The sequence below is a fragment of the Eulemur rufifrons genome, chromosome 18, assembly GCF_041146395.1.
Source record: "Eulemur rufifrons isolate Redbay chromosome 18, OSU_ERuf_1, whole genome shotgun sequence".
In the NCBI taxonomy this organism is placed as follows: domain Eukaryota; kingdom Metazoa; phylum Chordata; class Mammalia; order Primates; family Lemuridae; genus Eulemur; species Eulemur rufifrons.
In genome coordinates this window covers 36,785,326-36,802,829 of record NC_091000.1, presented here as the reverse complement: position 1 = coordinate 36,802,829, position 17,504 = coordinate 36,785,326, and the positions used below count along the sequence as shown (strand labels likewise).

General features: G+C 44.2%; 1 protein-coding gene across 2 annotated transcripts in view; it reads left to right on the top strand.

Moving 5' to 3' along the window:
* The window catches only part of GATB (glutamyl-tRNA amidotransferase subunit B), a 72,736-nt gene that overhangs the window by 26,533 nt on the left and 28,699 nt on the right, over nt 1–17,504 (top strand). For both annotated transcript variants that reach the window (XM_069493139.1, XM_069493138.1), the window contains exons 3-8: nt 2,338–2,451; nt 4,801–4,999; nt 5,450–5,572; nt 13,032–13,145; nt 14,753–14,837; nt 15,534–15,578. In XM_069493139.1, the coding sequence (XP_069349240.1) occupies nt 2,338–2,451; nt 4,801–4,999; nt 5,450–5,572; nt 13,032–13,145; nt 14,753–14,837; nt 15,534–15,578 (680 nt within the window). The remainder of the gene's footprint in view (nt 1–2,337; nt 2,452–4,800; nt 5,000–5,449; nt 5,573–13,031; nt 13,146–14,752; nt 14,838–15,533; nt 15,579–17,504) is intronic.

Genomic DNA, 17,504 nt, shown 5'->3' with positions numbered 1-17,504 from the left:
GCATCCTATCCTCAGAACATGCTGACCGGGACCTCCATCTGTCACAAGCAGCTTGACTAAGATCCTAATAAATTCTTTTTTTCTTGGCATTCTTTTAACTGGCACTCTCTGTTTACTAGCCCCTCTGTGCAACTGTACTGTGTGATGATTGATGCTTATAATTCTGACCCTGAAGTGCTTCATGCCTTCTAAATCATCAAAAAAAGATTAAAGTATTCGGTATCGCAGTAATGTTTGTGTGTTTTACTGCATTCTTATCTTCTGGAAAGTGACGGTTTATCAAGTGCCTGTGCACTTGTGTGCACACAGGCACAGCGAGAGTCTGTGGTCACCCGCAGCTCTTCACGCCCTCACAGTGCCAGGCACAGGAAAGTTACAGGTGCTCAAAAACAGATGAGCAGGATAACCTGGGTTCTCTTCGTGCCTGGGAGGAGGCAGGTTGGCCCCAAAGGCCCAGATTGGACCAAAATGGGAAAAAAAGCCGTGGATAGGAAGGCAGAGGGAGTGAGAAAGCAGAGCTGTGCAGACAGGGCGTCAGGCAATTTACAGTGAGCCCCTGCTGCAGCCCTCCACCCCCCCACCCCCACCCCCTGAGGAGCAAAGCTCAGGGCTGGGACTCCAGCTTCATGTTCTGTGTACCTTGACCCAAGTCACTGGGCTTGGATTTGGCAGGATTCTCCACCAGCTATATTTGTATTGCAGTAACAACTGTTCAGTAAGATGCCAAACATTAGCAAGTGAAAACATCAATAATTAGAGCATCCTGTTCCCCACACACATCTTTTCTTGAAAACCTTTATTGCTGCAGAGCTGACAACATCATTAGGTGCAGAATGAAGAACTCTGAATAGAAACTGAGATGGCTCCATATTGTAACCTGAGTTACAAAAAAGAGGGATGTGACGTTGTCAATAGGAGGGAGATTTGTTTGGGTTTTCTTTTGGGGGGTTGTATATCTCAGTAAGTAGAGATGTCCCTTACATTTTGTCATACAAATTTGTTCTTAAAATCTGTGTGTTTGGTCGGTACTCTTCATCCCAGCTCAGAGAGCCAGTCCCTGAACCACAGAAATTCTGTTTGCCACCCTCTGGGCAGGGGAACGTGTGGGCTCTGCAGCTGGCTTTACCACTTGCCCACTCTGTGGATTTGGGCAAGTTTCTTAGTCTCTTTGGGTCTTAGTTTTTGTTTTTTGTTGTCTTTTTTTTTTTTTTTTCAATCTGACATTGGAATAAGTCAAATTCCTTCTTTCACAGGATTGCTGTGAGACTGTAATAAAATGGTGGATGTGAAAATGCTTAACTAGAAAGCCTTATCCATATAAGCAATAGTATACTAAATACACCAAAGAACATCATAAATATTCTAATAAAATATATTTCCTCAGCAAACACAACATCCTCAAAAATTTCCCCAAAACAGAGTAGGGAAATGAACTGTTGTCCCTACTGTCCGGCAGGTGTTCTAGCTGTTGCGTTATCCACTCTGCGAGATAAGTATTGAATCCCTGTTTCAGACAGGAGGAAGCTGAGGCTCCTAGTCACACACATAGCGGAAGTGGGGTTTGGTCCTGACTGGAGATCTTATGCTTTCTCTTGTACCACATTACCTCTAGTTGTCTATGAGGTTCCAAACTCCCACAGTTGTTAAAAGCTGTTCACGTCCTTTGGGGCTGGGAAGTTTGCTAGCCTTTTCTTGGCCCTTCACTCCTGAAAGTGGGACAGGGTGGGGTCCGGAAGGAGCCGAAGCTCTGGGCACCCCTGGAGAGGCCAGCAGCATGGGACAGTCAGTGTGGGCACTCAGTCTGGCCAGGTGTGGACTGAAAGCCAGGAGACAGCTGTCCCACAAGTCCCAGCCCTTGAGGAAATGGCTGCAGCCTTGTCGTTTTCAGATGTTAAGTTCTTTTTCTGTCAAAGTGAAGCGACCCCTCCTCAAGACTCACCTCTCAGAAATCGGTGCCTCTCATGTATCCTGACCGGCTCCTTGTGCTGTTTGCAGAGGGAGTGGGATTAGGTTTATTCTATGTGTTAACCATTCTACTAAGCTTTTCTGGGGCTCTTCCTGTTAACTTTGGTGCCACGTATTAGAGGAGAGGGTCCCTTGTGTGGCAGTTCATTAGGTGCCCAGTGGGACCCAGTGCTGCAGGCATTTTCTTTTTTATAGCATGTCCTTGATTCACAGACAAACAGAGTGAGCTTGTGAGCTGGAGCTGCCCACCCGGAGAACCAGAGATAATGCCTGATGAAGGGCCAAGTTGAATATTCAGTGAGGATGTCTGTGTGGGAGAAGCGTTTGTTCAGCCTGTGGTTCTGAGAGGAACTGTGTGCCGTGTTCCCATAGGTTCTCAACAGGAGGTGTGTAGAAGCGGCTGTGATGACAGGCCTGGCTCTGAACTGCCACATAAACAAGAAGTCCTTGTTTGACAGGAAGCACTACTTCTATGCAGACCTCCCTGTAAGTATGCTTTGTGATCCACCCTGGTAAGTCTGGAAGCTGGGCCGGCCCTGCCGTGGGGGTTGGGGTGGGGAAGAGGGGCTGTGCCTCTGGTATTTCCAGTCAGCACTCTGTCCATCTCGGCAGGGAGCGCTGCCGGGGCCCTGACGAAGGCAGGTACCCCCCAACGTTCACTAGATTGGATGCAGTTGTCCTGATTGCTGACTCCTTGCTTAGCCTCATGCTTCTGGTAGCTGGCTCATAATTGCACAGGGAGTAGAAGCCAGTGTTCTCAGGCTCAGCCTAGCCGTGGTATTTGCTGCTAATTGCCTGGTAGCACAAAAGCTAGCTCTGTGGCCGATGCAACGGTAAATGCGTACTGTAGCTCTGTAGGCATGGTGAGAGCTTCTCACTTTTAAGTTGAAGTTCCCATCATAGGGTCATCTCCATTGGAGACATTTCTGTCATCTCACAAGGAACAATTAAGTGGACAATAATAAGCAAAAACGTGAACCAGAAACCTGGACTAACAACAGTAATCGAGCAGTGGACTCAATATTTACCTACTTTTTTCTTAACATTAAAAAGTTTCTTTGAGTCATGCCAGTGTGAATCAGAGCCAATTTTTCATACTTTTGAACTGGAACAAAACTGAAATGTTGACTGGACTCCCCAAAATAATGTTGTGTTTAATCCGAGCCTCTAAAAGTGAGTGTGACTCTCCTTTAGATTTAGAGGAACAACAGTGAGAATATTGTTTCACCTCATTCTCCTCGAACCGAAGATTGGGGTGAGCTGTTTTTTAGTGAGTGAGGGCAGGAACAGAATTAAAATATGTATGTGTAAGTAAGACCCAAGTTCTACAATTGCTGCTGCCTTTCGCCCCTGGCTGCCAGCCTTTTAGCAAGTCTGCTTGGTAGGGTGGAAAGACTTAAACTGCATTTCTTCATCTTTTAAGAGTGACAGACACTTTGGTTAAGGCGAGCGTCTTAGCAATATGTGACTAAAATGAGATGTTTGGCTTTCTGTCCTTTCTGTCTCTGGCTTTCTGTCCTTTCTGGCCCAGACGGTTCAGATAACTCAGAGTTGGTATTATGAGAAATACTTACACTAAAGTATTTGTTGATTATCTGAAATTCAGATTTAGCTGGGCATCCTGTATTTTATCTGGCAACCCTACCCAGAGCTTAGTTTTGCAAATTGAGACTTCCTATCTCCGCATAGAAAACAAATTAGCCTCATGCAGCATTCTCAAGGTGTGGTCCCCAGGCCACTAGCATCTCCTGGGAACTAGAAATATGAATTCCCAGCCTCCCCCAACTCCCAACCCTAGACCTACTGAATCAGAAACCCTTGTGGTAGAGCCAAGCTGTCTGTGTTTTGACAGGCACACTGGTATTTCTGATGCAGCTAAAGTTTAAAAACTGCTGGCTGGCCTAGTGACTAGGAGCAGACTCTGGAGCTGTGGCTTTGGACAAGGCTCTTAACCCCTCTGTGCATGGTACCTCCTTTGTGGGTTGTTGTGGGACTGAGTGTAAGACACTGAGAACAGCATCTGGGACCTAGCGAGCACTGCAGGTGCCTTAGCTGCCACCCTCTGTCCTGTAGCTCTCCTCATTGACTTGCCGTCTCTTCAGTGTGTGTGTGTGTGTGTGTGTGTGTGTGTGTGTATGCACATGTGCACCTGAAAGTAATTCCTCCTTTCCACTTAGAAGGATGTGAGGGAGTCCTTGTGAGATCCATCAGTATTTTAGCGCTATGTGCTTTCCATTAGCTGAGTGCGAGGATCACAGCATTTTCTGGCTAGAAGAGCCAGGAAAGTTGGGTCAGGGAGGGCAGCTGGCATGATTGGTTCACTTAAAGAGCAGAAACAAAACAAGCTCAAACACACCAGCAACTGCTGTTGGCTGTGTTGGAAGACGATGGCAAAGTGCTTAGCCAGCGTTTCCTAAAAAGGAGGGTCTGTCAGGAGCCCAGTAATGAGATGCAGGGTTTAGGCTAATGAGCTAAATGGAAACAATAAATTCTTTTCTTAGGGGCCCCTGACAATGAGATTATTATTATTCCCCAAAACAGCACTTCGGTAAGGACGAGGGGATTCGTGGTGGTTGCTGCATTGAAATTGGGAGTGGGGGCTCGGGGAGGGCCAGGGGGTGACAGCCAGAGCAAAAGCAGCTGGGCTGAATTGAGGCTGCAGTGCCTCAATGCATGAACTGATTGTTCTCCTCCTTTTCTTTTTTTCTTTTATACTTTGTATTGTTTTGTTTTTGTTTAAAGTTAGGCTATAGTTGTGTGACATTAAGAGGAATAGGAAAGTGGATCCCCACTTTTATTCGTGGACTGGTGACTGTGGCCCACATTTGTGTGCAGGCAGGCTACCAAATCACCCAGCAGAGGCTGCCGATCGCGGTGAATGGGAGCCTGACATATGGCATCTGCGAGGGGAAGAGGCGGAGTCAGGTGACCACCAGGACGGTGAGGGTCAAGCAGATCCAGCTGGAGCAAGACAGTGGCAAAAGCCTCCACGACGACCTGAGGTCCCAGACGCTCGTTGATTTGAACAGGGCGGGTAGGCTTGGAGTGTTCTCATTACTTCTCCTTGCAGCCACCTCAGTTCTTGGGTTTTAGGCAACTTTCTTCCCCTCTAGAGTTTTCTCAAACTAAGTGAGAAAGCACACAGGAGCCTGACAGATGGAGATCAAAATATCAGCATTGGTATTGGCAGTGAGCACGGCTCGAACTGTGATTACTGTGGGGCTCGCGAATAATTCTCCCCTAAAATTAGACAGACTTATCCACCCAGTCACGGGCCCAACAGCTGGATAACTTAAGCAGACATTAAAAGAAATGAACCGAAGTTAAAACTCAAAAAGTGGGAGGAAAGAGAGAAGTGATTGAGAGGCTGGAACCACTTTGAGAGTCCTTCAGCAATGCAGGGTTTTCCTAAGACTTCAGCCTAATGTATCTGCTGGTATGATTGGAGAGCTCTAGTCGGGCTGACTGTGCTTCTCTTTGGTAGGAGTTGGCCTTCTGGAATTGGTCCTGGAGCCCGACCTGTCCTGTGGAGAAGAGGCGGCAACAGCTGTCAGGGAGCTGCAGCTGATACTTCAAGTCCTGGGGACCAGCCAGGCAAATATGGCAGGTAGAAGCCACAGAAGCAAAGTCCTTGTCCCTTCTCCCTTCTCCCTTTCTGATTGCTGGCGCTCTCTGACTTGAGTTTTGTTGTTTTGCTATCACTTATATTGATATTGTTTATATCCTCCCGCCCCAGCCTTTTGCACTCCTGTTTTTTTTCCTTAGAATTTTCCTTGGATTCTTTTCTGGGCCCCAAACCAAATATAAACACACACAACAGCAGTGCAGAGACACTGAGCCCATAATGAAATAATGGGTTTGATCTTTAATCTTTCTCAGGAAGAAGACGTGTGCTTATTGAGAATAATTCTGAGTTTGTGAGTTCTGTATAGGTAGCACTTAGTTGCTAGTTGCTGCTTTTCTTTTCAGTTTGTTTCTTTTCCTTCTTTTGTAGAATTTTCATCCATGTACAGCTGAAGCCAGATTATATTGACTATAACCCAAGATTATGATTGCACAAAACTTTAACCTTAGATAAAATCTTAAATTCAGTAGAAATATAGTAGGAAACTAAAACAAACAAAAGAAACACTTGCACCCTTGGGACCAAGAAAACAGATGTGAATCACAAGTGTTGGTCAAGTACAATTTCTTCTTGGCTCTTGCCTAGTGCTGCATTGCCCTCCTGTACGTCCCTAAAGGCTGGTCTCTCCCATGGTTTTCCTCTATTTTCTGTTCCCAGGGACTTTTTAAAAATTTGTGCCACCCTCAGGGCACTCGCTGACGGAGTGGGGACAGAATTCAGGTTCTGGATATGCAATTGTATTTTTCCCTAGCACAGAACAGTGGTCACGGGGGGTGCCTGGGAGATGCCATCAGTGGTGATGTTCATCTCCCTGCTAGTTCATAATATTATTTACCAACCTTAGCATGTCACATAATGTATTTGCATGTTACAGAGGGACTTCTGGATCTGTAATGCAACATTTGTCACATAGGACATTTTACAAGTAAGAAATTGTAACATCAGAGCCCTGGTACAAGTTGAATCTGAAGACAGAACTTGCTTATTTGCTCTCTGCTTTCAGCTAAAGACTGGAAAAGCACAGGCACATGAGTTTGAATGGCATAAAGGTTAGCTGCGTACAAGTTTGCTTTATAGAGATGCTTCTCTGTTTTAGAGTAAGATGCTTCTCCATTTTAGATTTATCACTCATGCTGCTTTTTTTACCCACCAAACATAAATGAAATATGGGCAGGTTGGATGGTTATCCACTTATGCTCCAAATGTTGATTCTCTATTGCTTTAAGAAAGTTTTTATTATCCCATTCTTCCTCAAAACAACTGTGATTCCTACCAACCCTATGGGATAATAAATAGGCCACCTGTTAGCTGAGAAATACTCCCATCTGGGTCCTTGCCAAGAGATAAACCATAATGGCAAGAACTCATCAGTCAGTGACAGCTGAGAGTGTTCATTAAATCTCATTTGTTGTGACATTTTTTTGTTTCTTTTAAATACAAATCCAACAGCTTTGCTTCTAGCACAGCAGCCGAATGGCTTTGGTTGTTCTAAAGTGCTATGCAGAGTTGAGGTCTGCAGTGAGTTTGCAGGGGGCCGGCTTCTTGGTGCTGGTAGCATTTTATCAGCCCCATCTCCTTTGCCCATTCTTCTGTCCCATCCCCGTAGGACCACTGTGTTGGCATCAGAGCCTGCAGCTGGGGAGCTGAGGGCCACCCTGAAGAGGTGACACCGAAGACTAGTGGACACCCAGGGTGCTTTTGGAATGAGGCCTAAATTGTTCTGGGCTGTGATTCAATGAATTCCTGATGGTTTTGCTAATGAGTGCGGACCAGCTCAGCCCAGGTTCCAAGTCATTTCCTTCTCAGTGGACAGCATTTTGCCACCGTTGAAGAGATCCTCAGAGCAGCTTATGGAGTTGAATGTACAGATGTGGACATAATAAGTGTTTCAATACTAATAATATCTCCCAGGTGGAACATTTAGTATGTGCTCATCAGTTCACCAAGCATTTTCACAGTAATTTATCATCACATTTAAATTTTACGACATTTCTGAGAAATAGGTGGTATCAGGCCTGTTTGCAGATGAGGAAACTGAAGCTTAGAGAGGTTGGGTTGTTTGCCCAGGGCTCACAAGAAGTGACAGAGCTGGGATAGCTGGGATTTGAGTCCAGGTGCATCTAACTACAGAAGCCCTTTAAGCAGGGCATCACACTGCTTCCTAGTGGCAGCCATGTCAGTGCCATGACTGCCACAGATGTCACCTTAGGCTGTCTGGCAGAGTGTGGATGCTGAGGGCTCTGAGGTCCCAGGCCCTGGTCGGAATCCTGTCCTGCAACTTCTAGCTGCAGGAGCCTAGGCAAGTTATTTGATTTCTCTGAGCCTCACTTTCCACACTTACAAAAGCGAGTTCCCAAGTAATTGTGTCTAGAAAGGGAAAAGAAGAAACCAAAGAGGAAAGGAAGTCATCAGATAGAGTTGGGGGAGCTGCATGAGGGGAATGACTTTGGGAGAAAATCTGGAATTCCATTTTGGATATATTAAGTTTGAAATGCCTCAGGAATATCTAAGTGGCTTTGTCATTAAGCTGTATCGCAGGGGATGAATGTGATAATGAATATAAAACTTAGCACAGGGTCTGGCAAAGAGCCCCTGCTGGGTAAATGTGATGTGCTTTCATTAACAATAATAAGTAGTAGTACTTTTATGGAATCACCACTCATCTGGATGAATAACCTTTGTGAAATATAGGCAATAAAATTTGGTCACGTTATTTTCTTGTCAAACCTTGTTACTTCAGTTTTGGAGCCTGTTCAGCGATCAGAACGAGATAGCTCAGTAGACCTTCCCACCATATCCTCAGGACCCTGCTGTTTGCAGAAACAGTTTTCTATCCTGATGTTCTATTACTGTTGTGTAAATGTGTTTTAGAGAAAAATATGAAACTGCACTGTATCACTGTGCTCAGTGGTATAGTTTTTTAGTTTTGCTGTTACGAATCTCTTCTTCTAGAAGACAGAAATTGAGCTTGAGAACATTCTCATGATGTGTGAATGAGGGCTCTCCCTCAGTGGTACAGAATGCATTGAAGTAAACCCAACTGGTAAGGCTTTTGTGCACCTGAGGCAATTTAACTTAATTTGTTTAAAAGGTATTTTGTCTTCACTGGTTAGCATGTCTTTTGTTAATGCTTGATACTACATTTGAATCAAGGCTAGCGAACTCTCTTTCAACACTGCAGGATACTAAACGATTCCTCTCAGATATTTATGTAGTATGGTCTTCTCTGGGAGAGACTGAAATTCATACTTTCATTCCTCTTCCAAATTAGAATTCTAAATTGTGAGAGATGGTTTCATTTTAAAAGCAGGTGAGGTCCAATTCATGGTTCCCTGAGTTCAAAAACAGTTGTCTCCCAAGTATTGAGATTTGGTTGAGCAGAGCTCAGGATACTTTGAAAGTTTTCCTTTGAGCTTAATGGCCCTTTCAGATGATTCCAACTGTAGATTAGTCCTATTCAGACAGAATTTTAGAACTTATCAGGAACCTACAGTGGCATAGAAACCCGTCTGCTTACTCATTGTTCGGGAAAATACCAGTTTGGGCATTCATTATTCAATAATGTTTAATTTATTGAACAATCACCATGTGCCAGACACAGCCCTAGGTTCTGAAAAAGACACTCTTCCTGCCACGGAGAGCTGTAAGCATGAGCAAGACAAATACATAAACAAATAAAATAATTATAGTGACAAGTGCTTCAAGGAAATAAATGGGGTCCCGTTATACAGAATAACTCTGGAAGGTGATGATGTTTTTTAAGGCCTCTCAGAGGAGGTGACTTTATTTAAGACCTGCAGAATGACTCACAGCCCCAGACAGCACGGAACCAGGGGTGAGCATTCCAGGGAACTGCTGAGGGAAAGGCCCTGAGCTGAGAGAGTTTAGAATGAGAGGTGAGCAAGGTACAAGGCCACTGTGGGGAAACCTAAGAGGCGGTGGCATCAGATGACACTGTGTGAAGGTAGGCAAGGGGTAGATTACAGATAACAGCAAGAAGGTTAGATTTCAACCTAAGTGCGATGCGAAATCACTGAAAGGTTTTTTAAGCAAGGGAATGATGTAGTCTGATTAACGTTTTGGAAAACCACTCTGGCCACTCTGTGGGAAGTGGATTTCAGAAGGGCAAGAATAGAAGCCATGATACCAGTTGAGAATCTTTTGCAGTAGTTTAGATGGAAGATGATGCTGTTTTGGATGGTGCTGGTGGCAGTGAAGATGGAGAGATGTGTAGATTCAAGATGGTTTTTAGAAATAACAGGATTTTGTAACAGGCTGGTATGGGAGGTAAGAGACAGGAAAAAGCAAGGATGCCTTCAAGGAAGTGTGGAGAGCTATGGTGATGCTGTTTACTGAAATCGGAAGATAAGGACAAGATTGTCTTTGTGAAGGGTTTATTTTTGGTAATTGAGATCCCTGTGAGGCCTCCAAGTGGAGGCGTCAAGTGGATGTTGGAGGTGTAAGTGTGGAGCCCAGAGAGGTCTGGGCAGAGGAGAGAGATTGCGGCATCATTGGCACGAAGGTGGGGTTTAAAACCACATACCCCTGCATAGGCCGTCTAAGCAAGGAAGAGGACCCTGAGTTTGGATGGGAAAGAAGGCACTAGCAAGGGAAAAGGAAATACCATCCAGGGAGGTAGGAGGAAAACCAAGAGAGCAAAAGGCCACAGAAACTAAGATAGGACGGTATTTCAAGAAGGAAGGATTAGAGGCCAAGCAGGGAGGATCAGTTGGGCCCAGGTGCTCAAGACCAGCCTGGGCAACTTAGCAAGATCTCATCTCTATAAAAAATTTTTTAAAAATTAGCGAAGTGTGGTAGCATGTGCCTGTAATCCCAGCTATTTGGGAGGCTGAGGCAGGAGGAACCCTCGAGCCCAGGAGTTCGTGGTTACAGCAAGCTATGATTTCACCACTTCACTCCAGCCTGAGTGACAGAGTGAGACCCTGTCTCTAAAAAGATAAAAAAAGAAGGAAGGATTAGTTGATACATCACATGCAGCTGAGGTATCCAGTAAAGTGAAGACACACATGTCCTGTGTCCATTGTATTTGGCAGCTGGGAGGTTGTTGGCGATTCTGACAAGGGCATTTTCAGAGAGGTGGGACAGAAGCCAGGCTGAGGTGGGTTTAGGAGTAAATGGGAGATGAGACAGTGGAGCCAATATATGCAAACAAAACTTGTTTGAGAAACTTTGCCAAAAAGGAAACGAGGGAAACGATAGGAGAATGACCAATGGATTGAGAATTGAGTTCAAGAGAGTAGGTTTTGGGATTTTCGTTTGTTTTTAAAATGAGACATATTATTGCATGTGTCTATATCAGAGGGAATGCTGAGGAAGAGGTTAGTGCCTGATGTGGGGTAACTGAAAGAGTGCTATCCCTGAGAAAGCAAGAGGGAATTAAAATCTGGCCTGGTCCTCAGGGCCCTCCCATTCTGGTCTGAAAGAAAAGGCTCATGCACAGTAGACTAGAGTCACGGACTAAGTTCTGTGGTATAGACTGTGTGTCTTCTAGGGGTTCCGAGGACCCGCCAGTGGAGGCTAGCTTATTGGTGAAGGTTTCAGGAGAAGGAGGTAACAAACCTTGAAGGGTGAGCAGAGGTTGAAGAGAAGACAGTAACGCTGATGGGAGTAGACAGAGAGTTGTGTGCAGAAGGCTGCCCTGACTGGAGGAGAGCTTTCTCCCGGAATGAGTATTGGGAAAATATAGATTGTGTCACCTGAGACCAGATGAGGGCTCTTGTATACCAAGCAGAAATAATCCAGTGAAACTGCTTGTGTGCTTGAGTAAGCAACAGGAATGATGAAAACTGTTGTGGCAGGGTGGCAGTCGCAGCCATGTTGCGGGTGACTGGACAAGGAGGCGTTGCCACGTTGAGTCAGGATGCGATCCTGTAACCTAGGCCTGCCGTTCCGAGACCTGCAGTGGAAATGGAAAGGAAGTGACAGATATGAGGGATGTTTGGAGGGAAGACCGGATAGGTTCTAATTGTCAGTATGGATTTAAGGGGCAAAGAGAACAAAGAAGTGGAGGATGACTTCAGGGTTCCCAGACCAAGAGTCCGATGGTATGGGGAATAGTTAGGACTTCTTGAGATTCAGATAAGCACAACTTGTCCACAAGGTGTTTAAAATAAGGGGCTACAGAATTTTTGTAAAAATGTTGAGAAGTCAGTGCTAAAGATACAGCTAGAGTCATTTCTGAGCTGAAAGGCGTCTTTTCCCTGACTGTCCCTAGTGGCCTTTGGAGCCATGCAGGGTGTGAGTGGGGCGAAGGGCAGGCCGCAAGTTGGTGCAGGCTTGAGCCCCGCAGCTCACGCTGGGAGAATGACACAGAACCAGTTCCAAAGGTCTCCTTTTCTTGGCATGGAATTTTTTTATACTATTTTATTATTTTAATATATTTTTGCTTTGAAATCTTGGAAATTGAATTTATTCAGCCCATCAGGACACTCAGGTTTGGCAGATTACTTCATAAAAACTTACCTAGGAAAATAAAATCCAGGATTTTAATGTTGTAATGAAATTAGAGACTAGAACATCTGAGCGTTACTTTGTAAGGTGCAAAATGTGGATTATTTCTTATCTTCATCTCTCTCTTTGTCTTGGGATTTTTCCCTCTCTCTCATCCTCAAGAGCCTTTTAGTCCTCTCCACGTGTTACCTGCTTCTTTAGGAGTCGTTGCTCCTAATCCGAAGGGGCTTTCGGGGTCAGAGAAGGTGCTCCCGGGATGGGGTCAGCCCCCTTCTGAGTCCCACCGTAGACCCCCTACTTCCTAGCAGCGCCGTCTTTCTGCTGCGGCAGATCCTTGCAGTGATCAGAAAGGATGCAGAGTCGTGTTTGTGGAAGGAAGAGATTATTACAGTACCTGGGGGAAAGAGGAGGGAAAAAGCCTAGGTTTCAGCTCTTACCCTTGAGCTGTAAATTCTCAAGGACTCTCTCCTAAATCTCCTGGAATCACTGTTAGAAATCCGCATTCCTTTGGAGAGCAGGGTAAGGTTATCAGATAATCAATCATTTTTGAGGCCTTCCTCCCAACTCAGCTTTGATACTTTGAAAAAAACTTCAAAATAAAACTGCAGAGTAAATCTCCCTTTTAATAGTGTTGTTTTTCTTATTTAGCACAAAAGAAATTAGATCCTCCCAACTGTTATATCCAAAAATTTTCTTCTCTCCTGTGTGTGATGTACATGACAAACACATACGTCAATGTACACACACATACAGGCACACGCCTCAGATGCCTTAAGGCTGTAACTCCTCCAGATGGACAGAAGTACCAGCCGTGGCCTTCAGAACCAGCCGCGCCTTCTCTAAAGCTAGGTTGCTGTAATGACATAGTACATAGAGTGAGATATTGCTTACTTCCACACTCTCCCACTTTAAAAAAGACTAAGTTGCCTCAGATAATTTCTAAAGAGCTGTTTTTTCCCTCACCTTCCAGAGGGCCAGTTGAGAGTGGATGCCAACGTATCCGTGCATCACCCTGGGGAGCCTTTGGGCGTTCGAACGGAGGTGAAGAATCTCAACAGTATCCGGTTCTTGGCCAAAGCCATAGGTGAGTGCCAGCTCTTACCTCCAGCTGTACTTTGCATCATCTGTCTCTTGCTGTGTAACAGGCCACCCCAAAATCTTGTGGTTCACACAATAACCATTTTCAGTTTCACAGTTCTCTGGATTGGGTGGTTCTTCTGCTGGTCCTGCCTCGGCTCACTCATGCGGCTGTGGGAAACCGGCCGCCAGCTGACACAAAGGGTGTGGCAGCCTCACGGATGGGACCTTGGGGCCAGGTGTCTGCCAGGCTTCTTTACCCACGTGGTCTTCCTTCATTCACTTGCCTAGCTGGGGCTTTCTTATGTGGCTGTGGGAGCCTTCCAGGAGGACAAAGGCCTTAAGGCCTCTTGAGTCCTAAGCTGTAGAACTCACAGCTACCATTCCAACACATTCTCTTCAAAGCAAGTTGAATTCAAAGCCAATTCCAGGGGAGGGGAAATAGACTTCTAGGGGGAAGGGAAGGAGAGGGTCCCCATATGAAGACAGACTGCAGACGGTGAACTCTTCTGGCTCTGAAAGGGGCCACAATCTATGTTTCTGAAGCCATGAAAGGTTTGAGTCAGGGAAAACTCTTATAACCCAAGTTTTGGAGGGGGAAGCTTAGAACAGATGGAAGAAAGTTCTACTTCACCTTAAAGGTGGTAGTGTTTTGGGACCGATTATTTTAAGAGGCAGTGAAGGTAACCTAAAAAAAAACCAAGCAAACAGATTTGGGATAGATTAATCTGTAATGAGTTACGAAGGAGACCCCTGGCATGTTTTTGGCTGTCCCCACCCTTCTCTTATCCTCTGAAGTACTCTTTGGAGGAACAGTCTGAGAGAGAATCTCCCTGTGGTCTGACTCAGACTGGAAGAACCGAAGCTTTACTATCATGGGCTGACTTCTCCAAGCCTGTGATTTTTCCACCACCTTTTTCTCCCTTAGTTGGGCCTTTTGGTCATCATCTCCTGCCAACCAAGGACAGCATTGGAGTCGGGGAGATGAGGAGCAAAAACTGACACATTTTGGCGTTGCTACTGCTTAGCAGCTGAGATAAAAGGGTTTGGATTTGGGCGAGGGAGCGTGGTGCATGGTGAGATGGGGAGTTAAGGGGAGACTCAAGCTGTTTTCTCAAAGAAGCTTAGCAAGTGTGGCCATGTTTTGATGATCACAGCCTGCGTTGTTCAGTGGTGCAGGAACATGTCTTGGAGCTGTTGTTCTTAATCGTTTAGGGTTATAAATCCCTTTGAAAATAGAATGGAAATTCTGGACTCTCTCCAAAAGATATACATACACACACCCCTGCATTTTGTATATAATCTCAGAGGGTACCAGAACCTTTTGAAGCTCACCCATGGATCCCAGGGTAAGAACCCTTGGTAGAGGCAGCATTCCTAGATCTGAACCTGAGCTGTCTCAAAAACTCAGGGAACAGGGCTGCCCAAGGCCCTTCCCAGCACCAATATTCTATGATGGCAGTGAGAAGAAAATACAGCGTATAAGGGACAGATTATTCTAAACAATCCTCTTCCTGATTATTTTTTAACTTAAAGATTGAGAAAGGTAATTATTGCTTAACTGGATAAAAGGTATAATCAAAATATGTGACTAAATTACTATGTTTTTCTTAGACTATGAAATTCAGAGGCAAATCAAAGAACTTGAGAATGGAGGTGAAATTCTGAATGAAACGCGCTCATTTGATTACAAGCTGGGGTGAGTTTTCATTGAGAGCATCTTGACCACAGCCAGGTGGGGCACAAGAGGTCTGGGCTCAGCCACAGACCAGCCATGGGATCTTGAAGAAGGTATTTAGCTTCTCTGCACTGTGGTTTCCTCACTAGTAAAATTAGAAAAATACTGTATCCTAAAGGGATAGAAAACACCCTCTGAGGCTGTTAGGAGATTCGAACTGACCCAAATAGGACATGAGCGCTTTGTCTGAGGGCCTGGGCCTTCCCTTACTTCCAGCTTGCCTGCTCTGTGGCAGGAATTTTTACTTCCTTAAATAATGTATCAGACATCTACCAGCATAAGCTAGAGGTAGGAGAGAGCGAAGGCCTGGTTGTAGAGAGGCCTTTTTTTGGTTTAGATAACTTTGACCCTAATTTTCTGACTCAGAATTTTGAGGATTTTATACTTTAAACAGAATGCGGGAAAAAAGCTCAAAAGCCTGGAATTTGAGCTGGCTAAAAGCTGCAGATATTAGCTACATCTCCTTTTTTTCTTTTTTAATTGTCATCCTAAACATGTCTCTTTCCTTTATAATTTTTTCATGTATTCATATACACATCTGTAGAAAGCTGAAGAGCTTGGATTTGTGTCCCTTATTGGCAGGGGAAACCTCTGCATGTAGGCGAGCCAGTGCTGTGTGCGGTGTTTGTTTAATGTGTTCTTATTTAACTATCGTAGGTGCACCGTGCCGATGAGAGACAAAGAAGGAAAACAGGACTACAGGTGGGTTACTCTCATGGCAAAATACCATTACATATTTGGGGTTGGGGCAAATTTCAAATCCATTTAAAGATCAGCATAATAATCCTGAATAGTGTTTAGGAATCACTTTTTGTTACAGTTATAAGATAGAATATCTAGACTTCCTATGTTACGTGTATACTGGGAGAAGTATTATTTTTGTGATTTGGTAGCTCAGAGTGTCTTGACAGGATTCAACTGTTGGAATACACTTGTTCACTCATTTCTGTGTCAAAGTTATGTAGCTGAGCTAAGAGGATGGCATTTGAGGTTGGGGCTTAGGCTGTTCTTATTCTTACATTAAATGACAAATTCAGTAATATGCTTAAATTCCTCCATAAGAAATGAAAAAAGAGATGTATATGTTAATGGCAGCTCCCTTCAAACCTCAGATGATGCTACTTCATTGATAAATTAAACAAGTTGGACTTAATATGAGACCCACAGATAATATAGCAAATAATGATAGGCTTAAGATAAATGGAACCTTTTATTTTTCCCATCGAGTTTAGCAGATTGCCAAGATTGAGGTTTTATGCAACGGAGTTGTTGAGATTAGCCCACCTTTCCTTTGTGCAATGCAGAAAGATGTAAGTGTAGCTGTTGCTGTCAATGAGGATCAAATGTAGCATCATTATGTAGGAAATAAGAAACTCACAAACCCTTGGAGTGAACCTCACCCCAAGGACGCCTATCATGCGTCTGTCAAACTCAAAATTATTTTAATTACTGTGATCTCCCAGTTTTAGTCTGTTCTTCCCAACAACCTTCTTTGTTCTTTAATGTTGCTCCCTACGCTTTGTGCTGCTTTCCTACCGAGCATGGAATTTGGCTTTTAACTCAGCCAGTGGCTTCCGCTCCATCTCTCGAGTTAATTGTGAGTTTCGCAAAGCCTCCCTTTTGCTTCCTCTTGCCTTCAGAAGTCAGACTGATCCGTAGCAGAGATTTGGCACTGAGGTGATGGTTTGCTTGCACTTCTTATCTGTTACCTTCAAGCCACCATTTACTGTGCATTACCTGCTTTGACATAAGCCCTTCGACAAATAGGAAGGAGCAAAGAGAAAATGTTAGTACCGGAATAGAACAGGGAGAGACATCTTTTTTCCGTAAGATTATATGCAGTGGTGCAGCCTCCACATTTTAAAAAAAATAATTGCCTTTATTTTTTAGAGCAGTTTTAGGTTTACAGCAAAACTGAGCAGAAAGTACCAAGAGTTCTCACATACTCCCTCCCCTCTCCACACGTACGCACAAATTCTCCCGTTATTAACATCTTGCTTTACTGTGGTACATTTGTTACAAGGATGAACCAATACTGATACCTTATTATTGACTAAAGTCTATAGTTTACATTAGAGTTCACTCTTTGCCTTATACATTTTGATGGGTTTTGACATGTGTATAAATGACATGTGTCCACCATCACAGTGTCATACAGAGTAGTTCCGCTTCCCTAAAAATGCCATGTGCTCCACCTGTTCTCCCCACTCCCATCTGGCCTCCACATTGTATTTGGGCAAAATCCATTCATTTCTTCTACCGCTTAAGAAAGTAAGTTTTTTTCTGTGACTTTTTATTTATTATATTAATACAAATAATGCTAAAAATAGTAGAAATTTTAAAATGAGAGAAGTCATCTTTTTTCCGAATAAGTAAATTGTTCTTTATTTGGTCCTATTTTTTCTAGTCTATGTCTTTATGACTTTATAGTCATGCACTGTAAAGTGATGTTTCTATCAGTGTCGGACTGCATACGTGGTGGTGGTCCCATGAGACTGTAACACTGTATTTTTACTGTACCTTTTCTATGTTTAGGTACACAGATATTTACCATTGTATTACAGTTGCCTAGACTATCAGTACAGTAACATGCTCCACTGGTTTGTAGCCTAGAGCAGCAATAGGCTA